The 15,559-nt window shown below is 40.3% G+C and overlaps 1 protein-coding gene across 4 annotated transcripts in view; it reads right to left on the reverse strand.

The window, feature by feature from the left end:
• Positions 1 to 265: 265 nt before the first annotated feature.
• The window catches only part of ccdc88ab (coiled-coil domain containing 88Ab), a 96,532-nt gene continuing 81,238 nt past the window's right edge, over positions 266 to 15,559 (reverse strand). The window contains exons 25-32 of one of the 4 annotated variants that reach the window (XM_057341567.1): positions 13,344 to 13,534; positions 13,208 to 13,231; positions 12,947 to 13,024; positions 12,556 to 12,735; positions 10,244 to 10,413; positions 3,558 to 3,960; positions 2,666 to 2,714; positions 269 to 2,346 (exon numbers count right to left, since the gene is read on the reverse strand). In XM_057341567.1, coding sequence (XP_057197550.1) covers positions 2,674 to 2,714; positions 3,558 to 3,960; positions 10,244 to 10,413; positions 12,556 to 12,735; positions 12,947 to 13,024; positions 13,208 to 13,231; positions 13,344 to 13,534 — 1,087 coding nt within the window. In that variant the 3' untranslated portion in view covers positions 269 to 2,346; positions 2,666 to 2,673. Of the gene's footprint in view, positions 3,961 to 10,243; positions 10,414 to 12,555; positions 12,736 to 12,946; positions 13,025 to 13,207; positions 13,232 to 13,343; positions 13,535 to 15,559 lie in introns of all 4 variants that reach the window. The other 3 variants (XR_008963506.1, XM_057341565.1, XM_057341566.1) reach the window with 3 other exon arrangements.

The raw sequence follows: 15,559 nt of genomic DNA on the forward strand, positions 1-15,559 counted from the left end.
TCTTTCAAATGTAGTGAAGTTAAAGTACAAGTACTCAGAAAAAATAATACTCAAGTAAAGTACAGATACTCAAAAAGTGTACTTAAGTAAAGTACTCAGGTAAATTTACTTCGTTACTGTCCACCTCTGCTCTATAGGTACTCAAGATTAATACGAAATTGGCAAAAACTGTGTGTTATGGCAGCTTTAATGATATTTTTTATCATTTCCACAATAGATAGGAACTGTTGGACTTAACGGCCAGTCCTGCATGTTCAAAAATTTGCACAGAGACGTTCTCCAAAATTAAACATAAGTTTTATTATCAGATGTAAAAAGGTAACAAAGCTTTGGGTTGTCAGTCACTCTCCACACTCTCCAAAAAGCCAACAACCCTCAGCACACGTCAATAGTATTTATAGGTATGTATCTTCGTTCTATTTTCGGTTCCTCTTTTCTTGTCTCTGGGCAGATCCTTTCCATGGCAACCAATCAGGACAGTGCCTCCCTTCTGACTCCATCTCTTCTCGTATCTGTAAAAAACATTTGTACAACACAGCCGTCCCACCTAGTTTCGGTGTTATTTCCTTTGCCCAGTTCCCGGAAGACAATTTTCATGACGCATATTCATATACCACAAACATGATACATAACTCAACAATTCTAATCTTTACTAATGCACTAACTAATTAAACTATTATCTAAGTTTCATCATCAGGTGAGGTATATATTCACTCCCTGTGTGTCACTTTGTCATCAGTTATTTTGCCCTCCTAGCAGAACTAAATGTTCTGCCAGTTTAACCCACATCCTGTTTTTTATTCATGCAGCTCTTTGTGAGTTCCTCATAGCACAGCAGTATTTTTCCATTAGAGCAAGCAAGCAAACACAGTTTATAAACTCATAATACCTCTACATCCCGGTTATATGATGTTATTCAATAAAACATGAAAGGAAACTTATCAATTATCCCTCAGAACACATTTTAGTTTGTGTTCTAGTAAGATGCTACACTGTGCTGCATGTGAATTTTGCCTACTTTCATACTGAAATCAGCATGCATCATAAACAGTACGTCAAAGATATCAGTTGGTGAGAAATACCCAAATGGTCTACTGGACACTATTCTATCCTATCCCATGATGCAACGGGAGCGGAAGAATTGCCAAATCAAAAAGAGAATACATTACAACTAGTGATAAACTGTAGGACTGGTGGCTCTTTTCAAGTCTCTCATCCTATGGTTAAAATTGTTTAACAACGCCTTCGACGGCTGCTGTGAATATGTTATAGGCCAAAAAACATACAGGTCACATGAAAATATAACCATGGCAGATGTCCAGAATGTATTCATGCTGCACCTGCAAACATACTGTCTTGTGACACCGCTCAACAGGTAAATACTTTGTGACAACACTAGACATTACACTGATGACACATACTGTACTGATGACGACATTCATTAGTTTTAACATGTTGTCTTAGCCATTCAATTGGTGTGTTGGACTTCTTGTGGGGCCGCATTAAGTCGAACAAGCCTGTCGTCTTACCTGGTCCCCTCACATGACAGAAAACAGGATGTACCAGTATTAAGGAGGCAGCAAGGCACTCGTGGCGTGAGTGTTGAAGTGTTTCTCTTCGTAGACTTGCCATTCCAGACACACGTCAAGGACTTTAGATCTTCCATTTATTGGCATTGTATATACACATTTGGACTTGTAACATGCTTGAGGCGTGTGTTGTTCGTGCTTTTAACAGCCTGAGTGAGCTTTCAGTGTTGTTTTAAGTTCAATGTGAAGCTTGTAAATACACTTATTTAACTTGTGCGTCTCATCCTTTAATGTCACACAGTTATATCTATATCTATTGTAATTTATCCGATAGGCCTGATCATTACAACTTCATCTGATTCAACTCTCACCAGTGTGTTGCAGACGGGGTTGCCAGATCTGTGTAAAGCACCAGTGAAGAGGATTGATGAAACAACAACTACACTTCTCTAATACACACCTAAAGCAGGATCTTCCTCACACACTCTTTTCAAATGGTTTCATCACAGTCCTCACTTTTTAGAAGGTTTGGAGTTTATTCTTCTTCTGCAGGTTCAAATGCGATATAAACATGTACGAAAGAGTGATAAAACAAAAATGCAGTCATGTGCTTCATCATGTCTGGGACGTAAAGTGGAGTCAGTGGGGTATACAACAGACACAGGCGGGTGTTTTCTGTAACCAATCCCTTCGGTTCCTTGATTCAAGGAAAATGGAGAACACATCTTCTGTCTTTTTAATGCTGAAGGGTCCACGAGTAAATAAGAGACACACAGTCTTTCATGGCAGGATAAAGTCTTCAGATTGATGTTTCTCTCTAAGGTAACAACAGCACACGGACAGATGGAAATAAGAGAGAGAAAAACTGATTAGAGACAGAACAGAGCACAGAGAAAATCTTCACTGTAGGGATATGAACGACCTCCGACCGGCTCACATCTCTAGACATCATGTGGTACGCTTTCACTCGTATCAAAGCAACTCCAGAAAGACATTTCATCAGAATCAATCATGGCTTCAAGAGGTAACTTTTACTAGTTGTGTCATAAAAAGAAAACTCGTAGCTGTTTGTAATGGTCACGTCGTGACATTTGAATGGCTTTCTGTGTGATTCCTGAAAATGAGTAAGAACTCACCCATCATTTCATTCTGAGCTCTGAGCTTCAGCTCGACTGTTTGCTTTATCTGCAGATCATACAAGAGCAACTGAACATTACACAAACAAACATCATTCACATCATGAAGAGTATCACCAAACAATAACAGTAAATAACATGAAAAGCGTGCATGCATGACGTGATCACAGAATCACTTCATAACAAACCTAAGACACACTGGGGACAAAAAGCCATGCAAACATGATCTTCACACATCCGGCAAAATCAACTCATGCTCAGAGGAGCATCATGGGACTTGTTCGACAAGCCCGTTTTTTATAAATATCAAAGTAGATCAGCTGCTTCTAACTGTGTCAAAAGTAGATGCCGGAAAGCAGGTGAACGTGATGGAAGCACAACAGCTGTTATTACACTGATGATATCACGTTATCACACCACAAATACTCATGCAGATGAGTCAACGCAGGATCCCAAAAGAGTCCAAGTCGTTCAGGCGGACGTGAAGCAAAATGTTCATGCGGGTGGAGAAGTTACACACAGCCGTACTCGTACCACAGCGACTGACCATCTTCCGAGGGGAAACACTGATCGGGCTCGACGGCAGGGGACTGCTCATCGGCCAGGGATGAGCTCGGACCGCTGGGTTTGCTGTGAGGGGCTTTAGGGGGAGGGCCGCTAATGTTACTAACAAGAGACGTATTGAGGGACAAGATGGCCTGGTTTTTAGTGACGCCCGTCACCACTGGCTCACAAAAGATGGAGTCCAGAAAGATGGAATCTACAGTGAAGGAGGGACCTAGAAAAGCTTGCAGACTAGACAGCTCGGGCTCCTGTGTGCCGCAGGGCATGCTAGCAGACTTAGGCAGGGCTTTATTGGGAGCGGGTGCTTGGGAAACGGAGCCGTACTCACTGGATGCACTCTGAGTCTGGGACCGGGAAGGTGACGGGTCCACCAGGACAGGCTGGCGAACGTCTTTAGACAGCAGGTCGTGGATGCTGGTCCTCCGGACGCTGCCCTCGGCGGTGGAGATGACGCTGCTGGCCCGGGGCAGCCCAGAGGACGAGTCCAGCCGATCAGACAGTGAGGTGGCCCTGCTCTGGGATGAGAGGCTGGATCGGGGCGGGGCCGAGCCCTTGATGCGCGTGCTCTCGGCCTTGCGCAGACTCGGACGTCCTGGTTGGCCGACGCGTGAGAAATCTGACTTGGCCGCTTTTCCGCTGGCCGAACGTAAGATGCCTCGGCCTTTTGCACTCTCTCTGGACCCCTGCGGCGTGCCTCCTGACAGATGTGGCAATTGTGCTGTGACGCCATCCTGCATAGTGGGCAAGAAAAAGACAAATTTCACCATGTTACCTAAAATATAACAGCACTGCCTTTACAGGAATCTCTAGCGTTCAGTGTCTGTATCAGACTGAAGAGAACACATGCTCTTTAAAGCGATATTTCAGAGGCGAAACAAAATTTCCCTGTGTTTTACTCCATACTCCAGTTACTACATAACTGAATAATGCAGTCAGAGTTAAAAATGCCACTTAAAATTTTTAGTGTTGGGTGTAACTGGTTACTAAGTAATTACTTTTACAGTTTAACTTAAATGTAGCCTACTGTCCACCAGTGAATACGTATTTAACAACAGACAAAGTTACAGAAATAACTATTAATATTTATGGACAGCATGAACATTTGAACAACAAAGGCGAGAGCACTGTGCAGGACTGTTCAGACGAAAAACTAAAGCATATATCAAAGGTAACGGCAAACTACATGACACAATCAGCAGGTTAAAGATAAAACACGAAGCACAAAAATAACAACAACAACATGTTATATTCGTCTGTGGAATGGGTAAACGGGACTTAAAACACACAGCAGGAAGCTTTCTATGCCACTGAGAGAACCGCTGCTGGCGCAGAAACCTCCGTGTCACTTTTTTCTTATACGACAGGGGTGTTAAATATGACGAAAACAAATCAAATATAGATACTTGTCTTTTCACTCTCAGTGAAGCAAACGCGTGTGCATGTGCACTGTCTGTCTTCCTCTCGCTCTCGGAAAACTGCATATGCAGACTCAAGCAACGCCTTCAGATGAGATGCGTAAGAAATTAGTCCTACCAGCAAGTGCATTCTGGGACAAATACCATACAAATGTCTTGAGATAAAACATCGGAACAGTGTCTTGTGGTATCGGAACAACGTCTTGTGGTGTTGTGACCGTGGTATAAGCGGAATCAGTGGCGGTCCTTCCTACAGGCAACATAGGCGCTTGCCTAGGGCGCCATCTAGTGAGGGGCGCCAAATATGCGCGCGAGAAAAAAAAAAGATAATTAAAATTATAATGTCTATTTTTTTCAACAGTTTTTGCCATCCCTCTATCTACAACAATACTTTGACATAAAAAATAAGTTAAACTTTTAGCTGTCAATTAACGGTCACAACATGCTAGTGCACACACTGATGCGCAGTCGGTTGGTCGGCTCGGCTGTGTGTCGACGGGTTACAGCCAGTGTATTTTTACACTGTATAATTACGTAGTACTAATTACTAAGTAATTAGTTACTGTAATTTAATTACTTTTCCCCTTGAAAAAGTAAAGTAAGGGATTACTCTTATTTTTTCTGTAATTTAATTTCAGTTACTTCTGATGTAATTAAACTAAATACTCTGTGTAATATGTGTGTGTGTGCAATAGTGGAATTGACATCAAAATTCAAGGTACGTAATTTTGATTATATATTTATTAAATTCACCGAGCACCGATGTGAGTAATTTCAGACACATCCTAAGTGAATTTATATAAAAAGAATGTCAAAATTAAAATGCTTAGAAACTTAATAATAACATTTGAAAAATGGAAATGATTTACTCGTTGATAATGTAATTAATGTTATTGATGACTTTGCGGCAAGGAAGGCCAGAAAGATTGCACTGTGAATGAAGTGTGATATTAATGTGTTGTAGAATATATTATTCTATTCACTTGGGGTGAATTTGAACCTTATTTGTTTATTTTGTGTATTATATTTTGATTAATAGGTTATATGAATCACATTTTACAATATCAAATTTTGCACACAATGTTTTATTGTTAGTTTAATTTTTTGTTTTGATTCTTTAGTGTGCACTTTTTGTTCTCAGATGTTGCACTACTGTTAAAGTTTATTTTTGTATATTTATTATTGAACAGGTTTATTCTTTTGCACATATTGTTATATTGTTTGTATTATCATTGTTTAAATAAATGTGCAATTCTTTGGACATGAGTTCTTTTCTCGTGGGGAAGGGTCGCCATCAGTCAAGCTCGCCTAGGGCACCAAATGGTCTAGGACTGCCCCTGAGCGGAATAATTGACTCCGGTCCTTTCAATTATCGAAAGTTAATGCACACCCGAGGTGTAACGGCCACGACGCGACCACCTCTGGGTGTGCATTAACTTTCGATAATTGAACGGCCCGTCGTCAATTATTCCTTACTTATATAGTTTTATATGATTTATTTGAATGAATTAAAAGAGCCGTTTCATGTCTATCCTTGAATCACTTAACTAATCAAGGTTGATATAGAAAGTAATTAGTAATTAAATACTATTTGGAGAGAGTCATTTGTACAGTAATGTAACTACACTATTGAATATGTCATTAGTAACTTGTAATGAATTACTTTTTCAGAGTAACTTGCCCAACACTGCTCACTTTACTTCCAAATGCTAGAATGGGAGTGAATGGGCGTAGACTTTTTGAAGCTCCAAAAAGTGCATCCATCCATCAAAGAACTGTTCAACCACTTGTTATTGCCGTGGTCTTAACAAAGGTCTTATGAAGCCAATCAATGCGTTTGTTTAAGAGAAATATCCATACTGACAGCACATTATTCTAAGTCATATTCCCCATGAATATAGCTATTGATACGAGGTGAAAACGCTTTGTTCCTGTCTGCATCGCTGCCGGTGGTTTGTTTGTATCCCTGCACTTACACTTCGCTCTAATATTAGTGTATTTTATTATCATTACTTATCACTGTTATTGCTAACTTATCCTGATATCTCAATAATCCTGTTCTTGTTATTTACTTGAAGATTCTAAACCAAAAGTGATAGTTAACTTAACGCCGTTAGCATAGCAATAGCGTGTTAGCTTGCTTTCTGTTTACACTGTGGAATATCATCTTGCCTCTAGTTTGTCTTGTGTGCTAACTGTTTCTCTTTTTAAGTGAGTATACTACGATTCATCGAGCAACCTAGGTAAGTAAAATCCCCCTCAGCTGGGAAACTTTTTGACTGTGAGACGGTGTAGTCGCAGGACAAAACTTCACTCAACCGTTCCGATTACAGTCTCCAACAGGTTTGCCCCGCTCAGTGACGCACCTGAGAAACCTGCTGAAAGTGCCCTAGTTATCGGTGATTCTATTGTTCGGAACGTTAACATATAGGCACCAGCCACCATAGTCAAATGTTTACCGGGAGCCAGAGCTCCTGACATCAAGTCAAATTTAAATGTGCTGGCTAAGGCTAATCATAAATTCAGTAAGATTGTTATTCACGTCGGCACAAATGATGTTCGACACCGTTAATCGGAGATTACAAAAGATAACATTAAAGAGGTGTGTGAGCTCGCAAGCACGATGTCAGACACTGTAATATTCTCTGGCCCCTCACTGCTTATCGTGGTGATGAGATTTATAGCAGATTATCATCACTAAATGGCTGGTTGTCTGAGTGGTGCCTGCAGAATGATATAGTTTTTATAAATAACTGGAAGAGTTTTGAGGGCAGACCTAATCTGTTAAAACCAGATGGTCTCCATCCCTCCTGGGCTGGGGCTTCACTCCTGTCTAGAACTATGGCAAAAAGTCTTAATAATGCTAAAGCTTGACTCGCTGGGGCCCAGGTCAGGGAGCAGACAGAATGGCTTAACCAACTGTCTGCTTGCCGTCTCACGTCGCAGAATACACAAAATGTACAACATTTAATAATCCTTTCTCCCAAACATCATTAAATAGAGACTGTGTCTGTCCCCCGGATTAGCAAACATAAAATAATGCGTAAACCTCTTGAAAGTAATTTAATAAACGTTAAACAAATTAAACATGAACAAAATACAGATAATGTTACGACTCGGATTGCTAAATATTAGATCTCTCTCTAATAAAGCACTTTTTGTTAATGATATGATAACAGATCATAAAATAGACATGCTCTGTTTGACAGAAACATGGCTAAACCAGATGATTATATTACTTTAAATGAATCTGTCCCCCAAGATTATTATTATAAACATGAGCCTCGTCTAAAAGGCAGAGGGGGAGGTGTCGCAGCACTTTACAATAACTCTCTTAGCATTTCCCATAAGTCTAACTCTAAATACAATTCTTTTGAAGTGATGGTACTTCATGTTTCAACACCTAATACTAAGGATAAAACATTTTTTAAATTTATTTTAGCTATTGTATATAGGCCTCCAGGGCACCACACAGATTTTATTAAAGAATTTGGTGGGTTCTTATCAGAACTAGTACTGGCCGCAGATGGAGTCCTTGTCGTTGATGACTTTAACATCCATGTAGATAACGTTACAGATGCCTTAGGAATGGCTTTCAAAGACACTCTTAACTCCATGGGCGTTAGTCAACATGTGTCAGGACCCACTCACCTTCGTAATCATACTTCAGATTTAATACTGTCTTACGGTATAAATGTGGACGACGTTAAAATCCTTCAGCAGAGTGAAGACATTTCGGATCATTATCTGGTATTATGTTTGCTTCACTGGCCTACGGCTGCAAATAAAACTCATTGTTACAAATATGGTAGAACAATAACTTCAACTACCAAAGATGCGTTTCTCGATAATCTGCCCGAATTGTCTCAAATCATGAGAAATAACGTTGAAGATCTTGACATTACCACTGAAAATTTTAATTCCACCTTCTCGGTAACGCTAGACAAAGTTGCTCCACTACGTTTAAAGAAGATTAAAAATGGCAGCCCCACACCGTGGTATAATGAACACACTCAGGCTCTAAAGAAAGCGGCCCGAAAAATGGAGCGCAACTTTAAGAAAACTAAATTAGAGGTATTTCGTACAGCATGGAAGGATAGTATTCGAAAATACAGGAAAGCCCTAAAAACTTCTAGATCCGCCTACTTTTCATCACTAATAGAAGAAAACCAGCACAACCCTAGGTTTTTATTTAACACGGTGGCTAAATTAACAAAAAATAAATCGTCAGTGACTTCTGATCCTGTATATCAGCATAGCAGTGATGAATTTATGAACTACTTCACATATAAAATCCAAGATATTAGAGAAAAAATTATAACAATGCAATCAGAAGTGAAACCCGCTGAACAAACTAACTACAGCGCCCTTAAGGAGAAAATGCAATTATTTTATACCGTAGATCAAGATGAGCTGTCTAAAATTATTAGATCATCTAAATCAACAACATGCATACTAGACCCTATACCTACAAATCTACTGAAAGAGATGCTCCCAGAAATTATAGATCCTCTTCTTGGTATTATTAACTCATCTCTGACATTAGGACATGTGCCTAAAGCATATAAGGTGGCTGTTATAAGGCCCCTTGTCAAAAAACCCCAACTCGACCCTAGAGAACTAAGGAACTACAGGCCTATATCGAATCTACCTTTCATATCTAAAGTTCTGGAAAAAGTAGTTTCAACTCAATTATGCTCCTTCCTCCAAAGGAATGACATCAATGAAGAATTCCAGTCTGGATTTAGAGCATGTCACAGTACAGAGACTGCTTTCATCAGAGTTACAAATGATCTGCTATTGGCGTCTGACCGAGGTTGTATCTCGTTATTGGTGCTGCTAGACCTTAGTGCTGCATTTTGACGTAATATTCGACTCTATGTACAAAATAGTATGAACATATTAGCCCGGTTCTGTCAACCTTGCACTGGTTACCTATAAAGCAGCAGCTTTTGCCAGAGGGGAACTGGAATCCCCTGGTTGGGCCTGGGTTCTCCTGAGTTTTTTTTTCTCAATTAGAGTTTTGGGTTCCTCGCCACCGTTTTTGCATACTGTTTTGCACTATTTGCCTGGCCAGGGGGGCTGCTTTAGAATTTTTAAGTTTTACTTAATTAATATTGCATATAGGAATTTATAGTCTGTTATATTTGACCTGTGCTTCTCTCTCCTTTATCTTAAATGTGTGCTCTCACTGCATGCGTGTCTGCGCGTCCGTGTGTGTGTGTTTATGTCTATGTGTGTTAGTACGTGTGCATATTGTGTGTGTGGAGTGTTTTTATGTGGTTATGTCTGTCTTCTGTGTTTTCACCTTTTTCTTGTTTTTACAGGTACAACTTTTAATTGTTTTGCTCATAGTCAATATGTCTCATGTACAGCTGCTTTGTAACAATGAAAATTTTAAAAAGTGCTATATAAATAAAGTTGAGTTATTCGTCTAGATGTTTGTCTTTAAAGACAAACATCTAGCAGGACATGGATGGTGAATTTATGAGTATGTGGTATAACAGTACGTGGGACTGTTCTGAACATATAGAAATTGTAAACAAACATGACACACATCAAACACGCGTTTTTCACCAGATGTTGTGAGAAACGTTACCTCTACAGGCTCTGTGCTGTCATTCAGGAACTGCTGCAGGGAAACCATATCACTGCCGGCAGATTTAATCCTGCCTCTGCCATCATACGGACTCACCGGACTCTCCAGAAGCTCAGCTTCTCCACCACTCTCTGTGCTGTGAGGTCCAGCTGCACTGCCGTTCATCACACCTGAGCAGCACATATCCATCAGAGACAAACACATGGATTAAAGTGAAAAAATTCTTCCGACTGATTGTTTTTCAGGCCAAGTCATATTCCTTTAACCGACACTTTATCTAAATAGTCGAAACCAATAGCGTTTTAAGAGGATATGTTTTAAACTGCTTTATTATGTTGCCAGTTTGGGCATTTTAAAAGCTATTTTTAATCTATGAAAAAATGATACTTACCTAGACAAATAATCAACCATCTATAACTTTTCAGTGCATGTTTTTATTTATCTCATAAGACCAAACAATGTTTTCTGAAACTCTTAATAATTAACAGGGAAAAAAGTAACAACACCACCATTAAAGACCAAAAAGTGTCTCTTGTGAAAAAGTCTCCAGAGTGCTTTTCATTTTTTCTGCCTTTTGGCTGTGAAACCATATTGCTGAAGCTGGACTACACATGACACCCGTTTCAGTGTTTGACCATTAAGAAGGTAGCCTATCACTTTAACATTTCCATGGCGACGCGGCACTGCTTATCATGTGACACACCGCAGAGCCACAGCAGCTGTATGACTGATGCATTGCTTTTACATCATTTTTCTTTTTTACTCAAAATAATTCAGAAACTGTTAACTGTCATGAAATATCTAATATTCCGGTTGTCAAATATGTGCATGTGAATGTGTTTTGTTGTTTAAACACGTTTATAATGATCGCGTTAGCTGAGCTATAAGCGGGCACCACCATGTTTGTTTCTGCCGCGGTCTGAGATCTGTCGGATTTACATCACATGAATTCATCCACTTCTCTCAAAATACATTATATTTGAGGAGTTATTACCGCTTCCATAGACATCAGTGTGTATTATACAAACTCTAGATGTATTTTGTGCTTGTAGGCACGTGTATATAATAAACATAAGCACTGCACAGTTGTGATATGTGACAGGATTGAATCTGTCTCTGCTTCGCGTCGGGTGGTTCTTGGCCTCCACGTCGTGCATAAAACCCTTTAACGCATGGCTAGCTGTGGATTATCCCTTACCTATGAAGGATGAGAAATGACGATGCAGATGAATAAATTCATAAATAGATTTGTGTGCCAATAAACAAATACATTCATAATTAAATGCAGAAGTGAATGAATAATAATACATTCTTTTATAGTAACTAAAATGTATTTCTGGGTAGGACGGGTTACACTTCTACACCCTTTTGCATTTCTGGATTTTCTATTCTCTTTTTATTTACTTATACTTCAGTCATTTCAGATCCTCCACAGAGAACTACTATTTGAGAAGCAAAGAATCTGCTGGGGTTGATGTTACCGATGACATTATGAGAAAAACTGTAAGGATCGATATGACATCAAATCCTCACAAGCACAATGAGAGGCAGGTTTGGCAGCAGTGGACTGGGCACAGAGTGAGTCATGTGTGGATGAAAGTCAAAAGAGGAGTGGAGGCGTGTGGTGCGTCAGTCAGACCATGATGTGTTTATAAGCACTTATTACAACTGATTTGCTTATTACAACTGAAACCAAATGATGTTTGTTTGAAAATGCAGCAAACTATGTGTGAGTTACATATGAAGAGTGCGATAACTTTGTCAAAAATCATGTTTATATTATTGTGCACTCCAATTCATATCAATCAAACTGCAGTTGGTTTGTTTTGATTTAAGCCATACTAACTCAAACTAACACAATAAAAACATATTTGAAAGTTATCTCATTTTGGAAGCAAACTCTTCATGTTTCCTTTAGTCTTTGCACAGGTAAATGTCTCTGAACTGTTCATGGTAGTACTGCTCACAAATCGTGCTCATGCGGTGTATGTGTACTAAATCCACAGAATTCCCGGAGTTTTCGTGATTACGTGCTGCCCATGACATGTGTAGAATATATTTTATGCTGTCAATCTGAAAGCTCGCTGATCGTGTAGCCTGTATTAGATGTATCATTATCTCAGTTTTGTTTTTTCTCTCCACAGAAACATGTCAAGAATTTTCACTTACATGCCGACCTCCGACTGGATGTAAGATTTCAAAGTCTATGCAGGACTTAAGGAGCATTTTACGTCCAGACCAGTCTTAGGACCGGGTGTACGTCCACCCCAGAACAGCCCACAATGTGCAGAAATAAACCTGTGGTTGTGTACCTGTGTCAGTGACGTGGGTGTGGACGTCAGTCAGGTTGAGACTTGTGCAGTCCATGGATCCATGGAAGTCCTTCACATGGCGAGAGGCGCCGGAGGAATCATCAGGGGCTTCTAGATGATCGGTACTGCTGGACCACTGACCTTCAGACGCTGCCATGGTCTGCAGCAGATCATTCATCGCTGACACACACACACATTACAGCGTCAAAGAGAGACACATCACACTGATAAAGGTTTGATTTGATTTGGGAATGAATTCTTATCGCAGTGCTCAACACAAGGCAGAACTAAAGCGGTTTGATTTTGCACACTGAAACAACTGTACATGTTTATAAGACTGAGAAAATGTTTTTCCCAGAAGACGTCGCAGAAGTCATGCTGGATATCTTACACATTGAGCGGCGGTAGACGGCCTTCTCTCGGTCTTTGTCCTTGGATCTGTTCCTCATGAACGGAAGCTTTTTGAGGGCTGTCGGCGGAAAGAAAAGCCACATGTCAGAAAACAAGCAGCGCAGCGGCTTCATAAAACATGCCAGACATGTAGTGAACACACGGACACCGGCGTGTGAGAATATTAAACTGAGGCTGATTCACGTATGGCCCCTTTGAATGAATCACTGAAACACTGAACACAGACAGAGTGTTCACTGACCATTGCTTTTCTGTCCTCTCTTTCCTTCACACACAGAAAGCCAGAAAGAACGAGAGAAAGTGTCAGACGTGAAGGACACCATCATCACACATCATACAGAGACAACAGCAGCGCTCTTGGTGTGTGGTATACTCACCGCTGGTGCGCTGGCTCAGTGAATCCTCCAGCGAGCCCACAGACGAGCTGTCCTGACTGTCCGCATGAGGCATGTTCAGAAAACCCTCGCTGGATTCCGATCGGCACGGGGTCTGCGTGAGAGAGCGCACACGCTCGCGACTCTTGGGCTTTATGAGTTTCTTCATCTTCAGCGTGATCCAGTTCCCTCTCCTGTCCAAACAAGTGTCAAGTGTTAAAAACACGCCAAATCTCTTCTGCCCTACCCCACTGCACTAGGTTTCAGTCATGTGCTTCAGCAGACATGATGCTAGCTCGCAGGATGTGAATTTCTTGTGTATTTTCTAAAGATGATGAAATTTTGACTACATATTTAATCTTATTATCTTAATATTCTTCTTGACTATTGATCTAAATGTGGAGTTGATTAGTTCTACTGTAGATTATATTCACCTAGTTAAAGTCTACCTTCCACTGGATGCTGCATTAGATGTGGGTTTCCAGTGGTGTGGTTCTCAAGGTTCATAATAACGTTACCAGACAGTCAATGAGATGAGCGATGAAACTCTAGACGGCATCTAAACGCAACTGTGCTTTTCTCTCCATAATAAACATTGCTCATCATCACTTTGTCTCCTGCCTGCTGTTCTCCCCTTTCAAGTCTGCAGGACGTCATGAACGAGAGGGAATTACACTACGGTCTCATTTTAGATCAATAACAAGATAGTGGAGTCTATCAGATGTATCATAAACACTAGTGTCTCGCTCAGATCTGAGAACAGGTTACAGGTCGTGTTTATATATGAAGCCGTAGGCAACGTGCCAGTTTTCGTTTATACTTGTGCATCTCTGTCTGCATCGACAGGTAATGGCCACTAGGCGTCAGTGTACACAGGCATGTTGCTTATGTAACCAAGACAGAGCGGTTCGTTGTGTACGCTGTTTGAAAAGCATTTAGCCGTGACAGCCGTCACTTTTTCAGCTTGAGTTGTTAAATACAGGAAAACACGTCATTTATTTACGTAAGTCATTCGGAAATGCGTATGAGTAAAGCCCGCGCCATCGCAGAGTTTTTTGACCTGAGGGAGGGGGTTCAAGCAGACCAATCACAGCGCTTGCTGTAATTTAATTAGTCATCTCTGTTTATCCCATTCCTGAATGATCTCTGCTGCTGTGGCTAAACTGTTCTGTATAGACTACTGTCTAACTCTTTGCCATGACAAAAATGATCACTGTAAGAAACACTACCCATAACATTAACAATAGTAAGCGTTGTCTTTATAGTGGTAGCAGCGTAAGTAGGCTATATTGCAAGATGACCATGTGGGACAATTCTGTCCACAATTCCCCACACAGAAATACTGTAGTAGTATAATACATTTACTATCATATGAACAGCTCATATAAAGTTTCCCATAATAACGCGAAGAACATACATCAGAATTAGAAGGAGCTTTATTGCCCAAATGTGCGCTACGCACGAGGAATTTGTCTTAGTGACAGAAGCTGCCAGTGCACATACAGTTGAAAGTGACAAGTGACGAGACACAGGTAACAAAATATAAAAAAATAAATATGTAATAGACAATACACATATGAAAAAAAACAAGATATGTCAAAAGAGCAGCGGATGCTATATTGTATGCATGTGCTACATATATACAAGTTATATGTTGTTATACACAACAATAAGGTGCTTTATACAAATTGTGTAAGGGAATGGGATAGCTGTATGATATATTAAATCAGTAACATATGTATAATAAATAAATATGAGTATAAGTGAGTAGTTTAGTATTGGACATATTTATTGAACAGTGGGGAGAACATTTAACTGTTCATGGGGTAGATGGCCTGATGGAAGAAACTTTATTTGGCTGTTTTGGTGCTCAGTGCTCTGTAGCGCCGTCCAGATGGCAGCAGTTCAAAGAGAAAGTGTGCTGGGTGTGAGGTGTCCAGAGAGATTTTGCGAGCCCTTTTACTCGCTCACTCTGGATGAGTATAGTTCTTGCAGTGGTAAGGGTAGTACCAGTGATTCGCTCAACAGTCCGAAATATCTGCTGTATTCTTCGGAGGTCTCGAGTGTTTGTATGTGTCCCGAGCATGTAAACTGAAATTGAGAGAGAATATGTCGCCTCTAAATGCAGCAAGTTTTAAATGACTTCATCGATCAACACAAAGTTACAATGGTAGAGAACTTTAATAAACTTGATCGCTTAGCAACCTTCAAAACAAGTC

The sequence above is a fragment of the Triplophysa rosa genome, linkage group LG9 (assembly GCF_024868665.1).
Source record: "Triplophysa rosa linkage group LG9, Trosa_1v2, whole genome shotgun sequence".
Lineage (NCBI taxonomy): Eukaryota > Metazoa > Chordata > Actinopteri > Cypriniformes > Nemacheilidae > Triplophysa > Triplophysa rosa.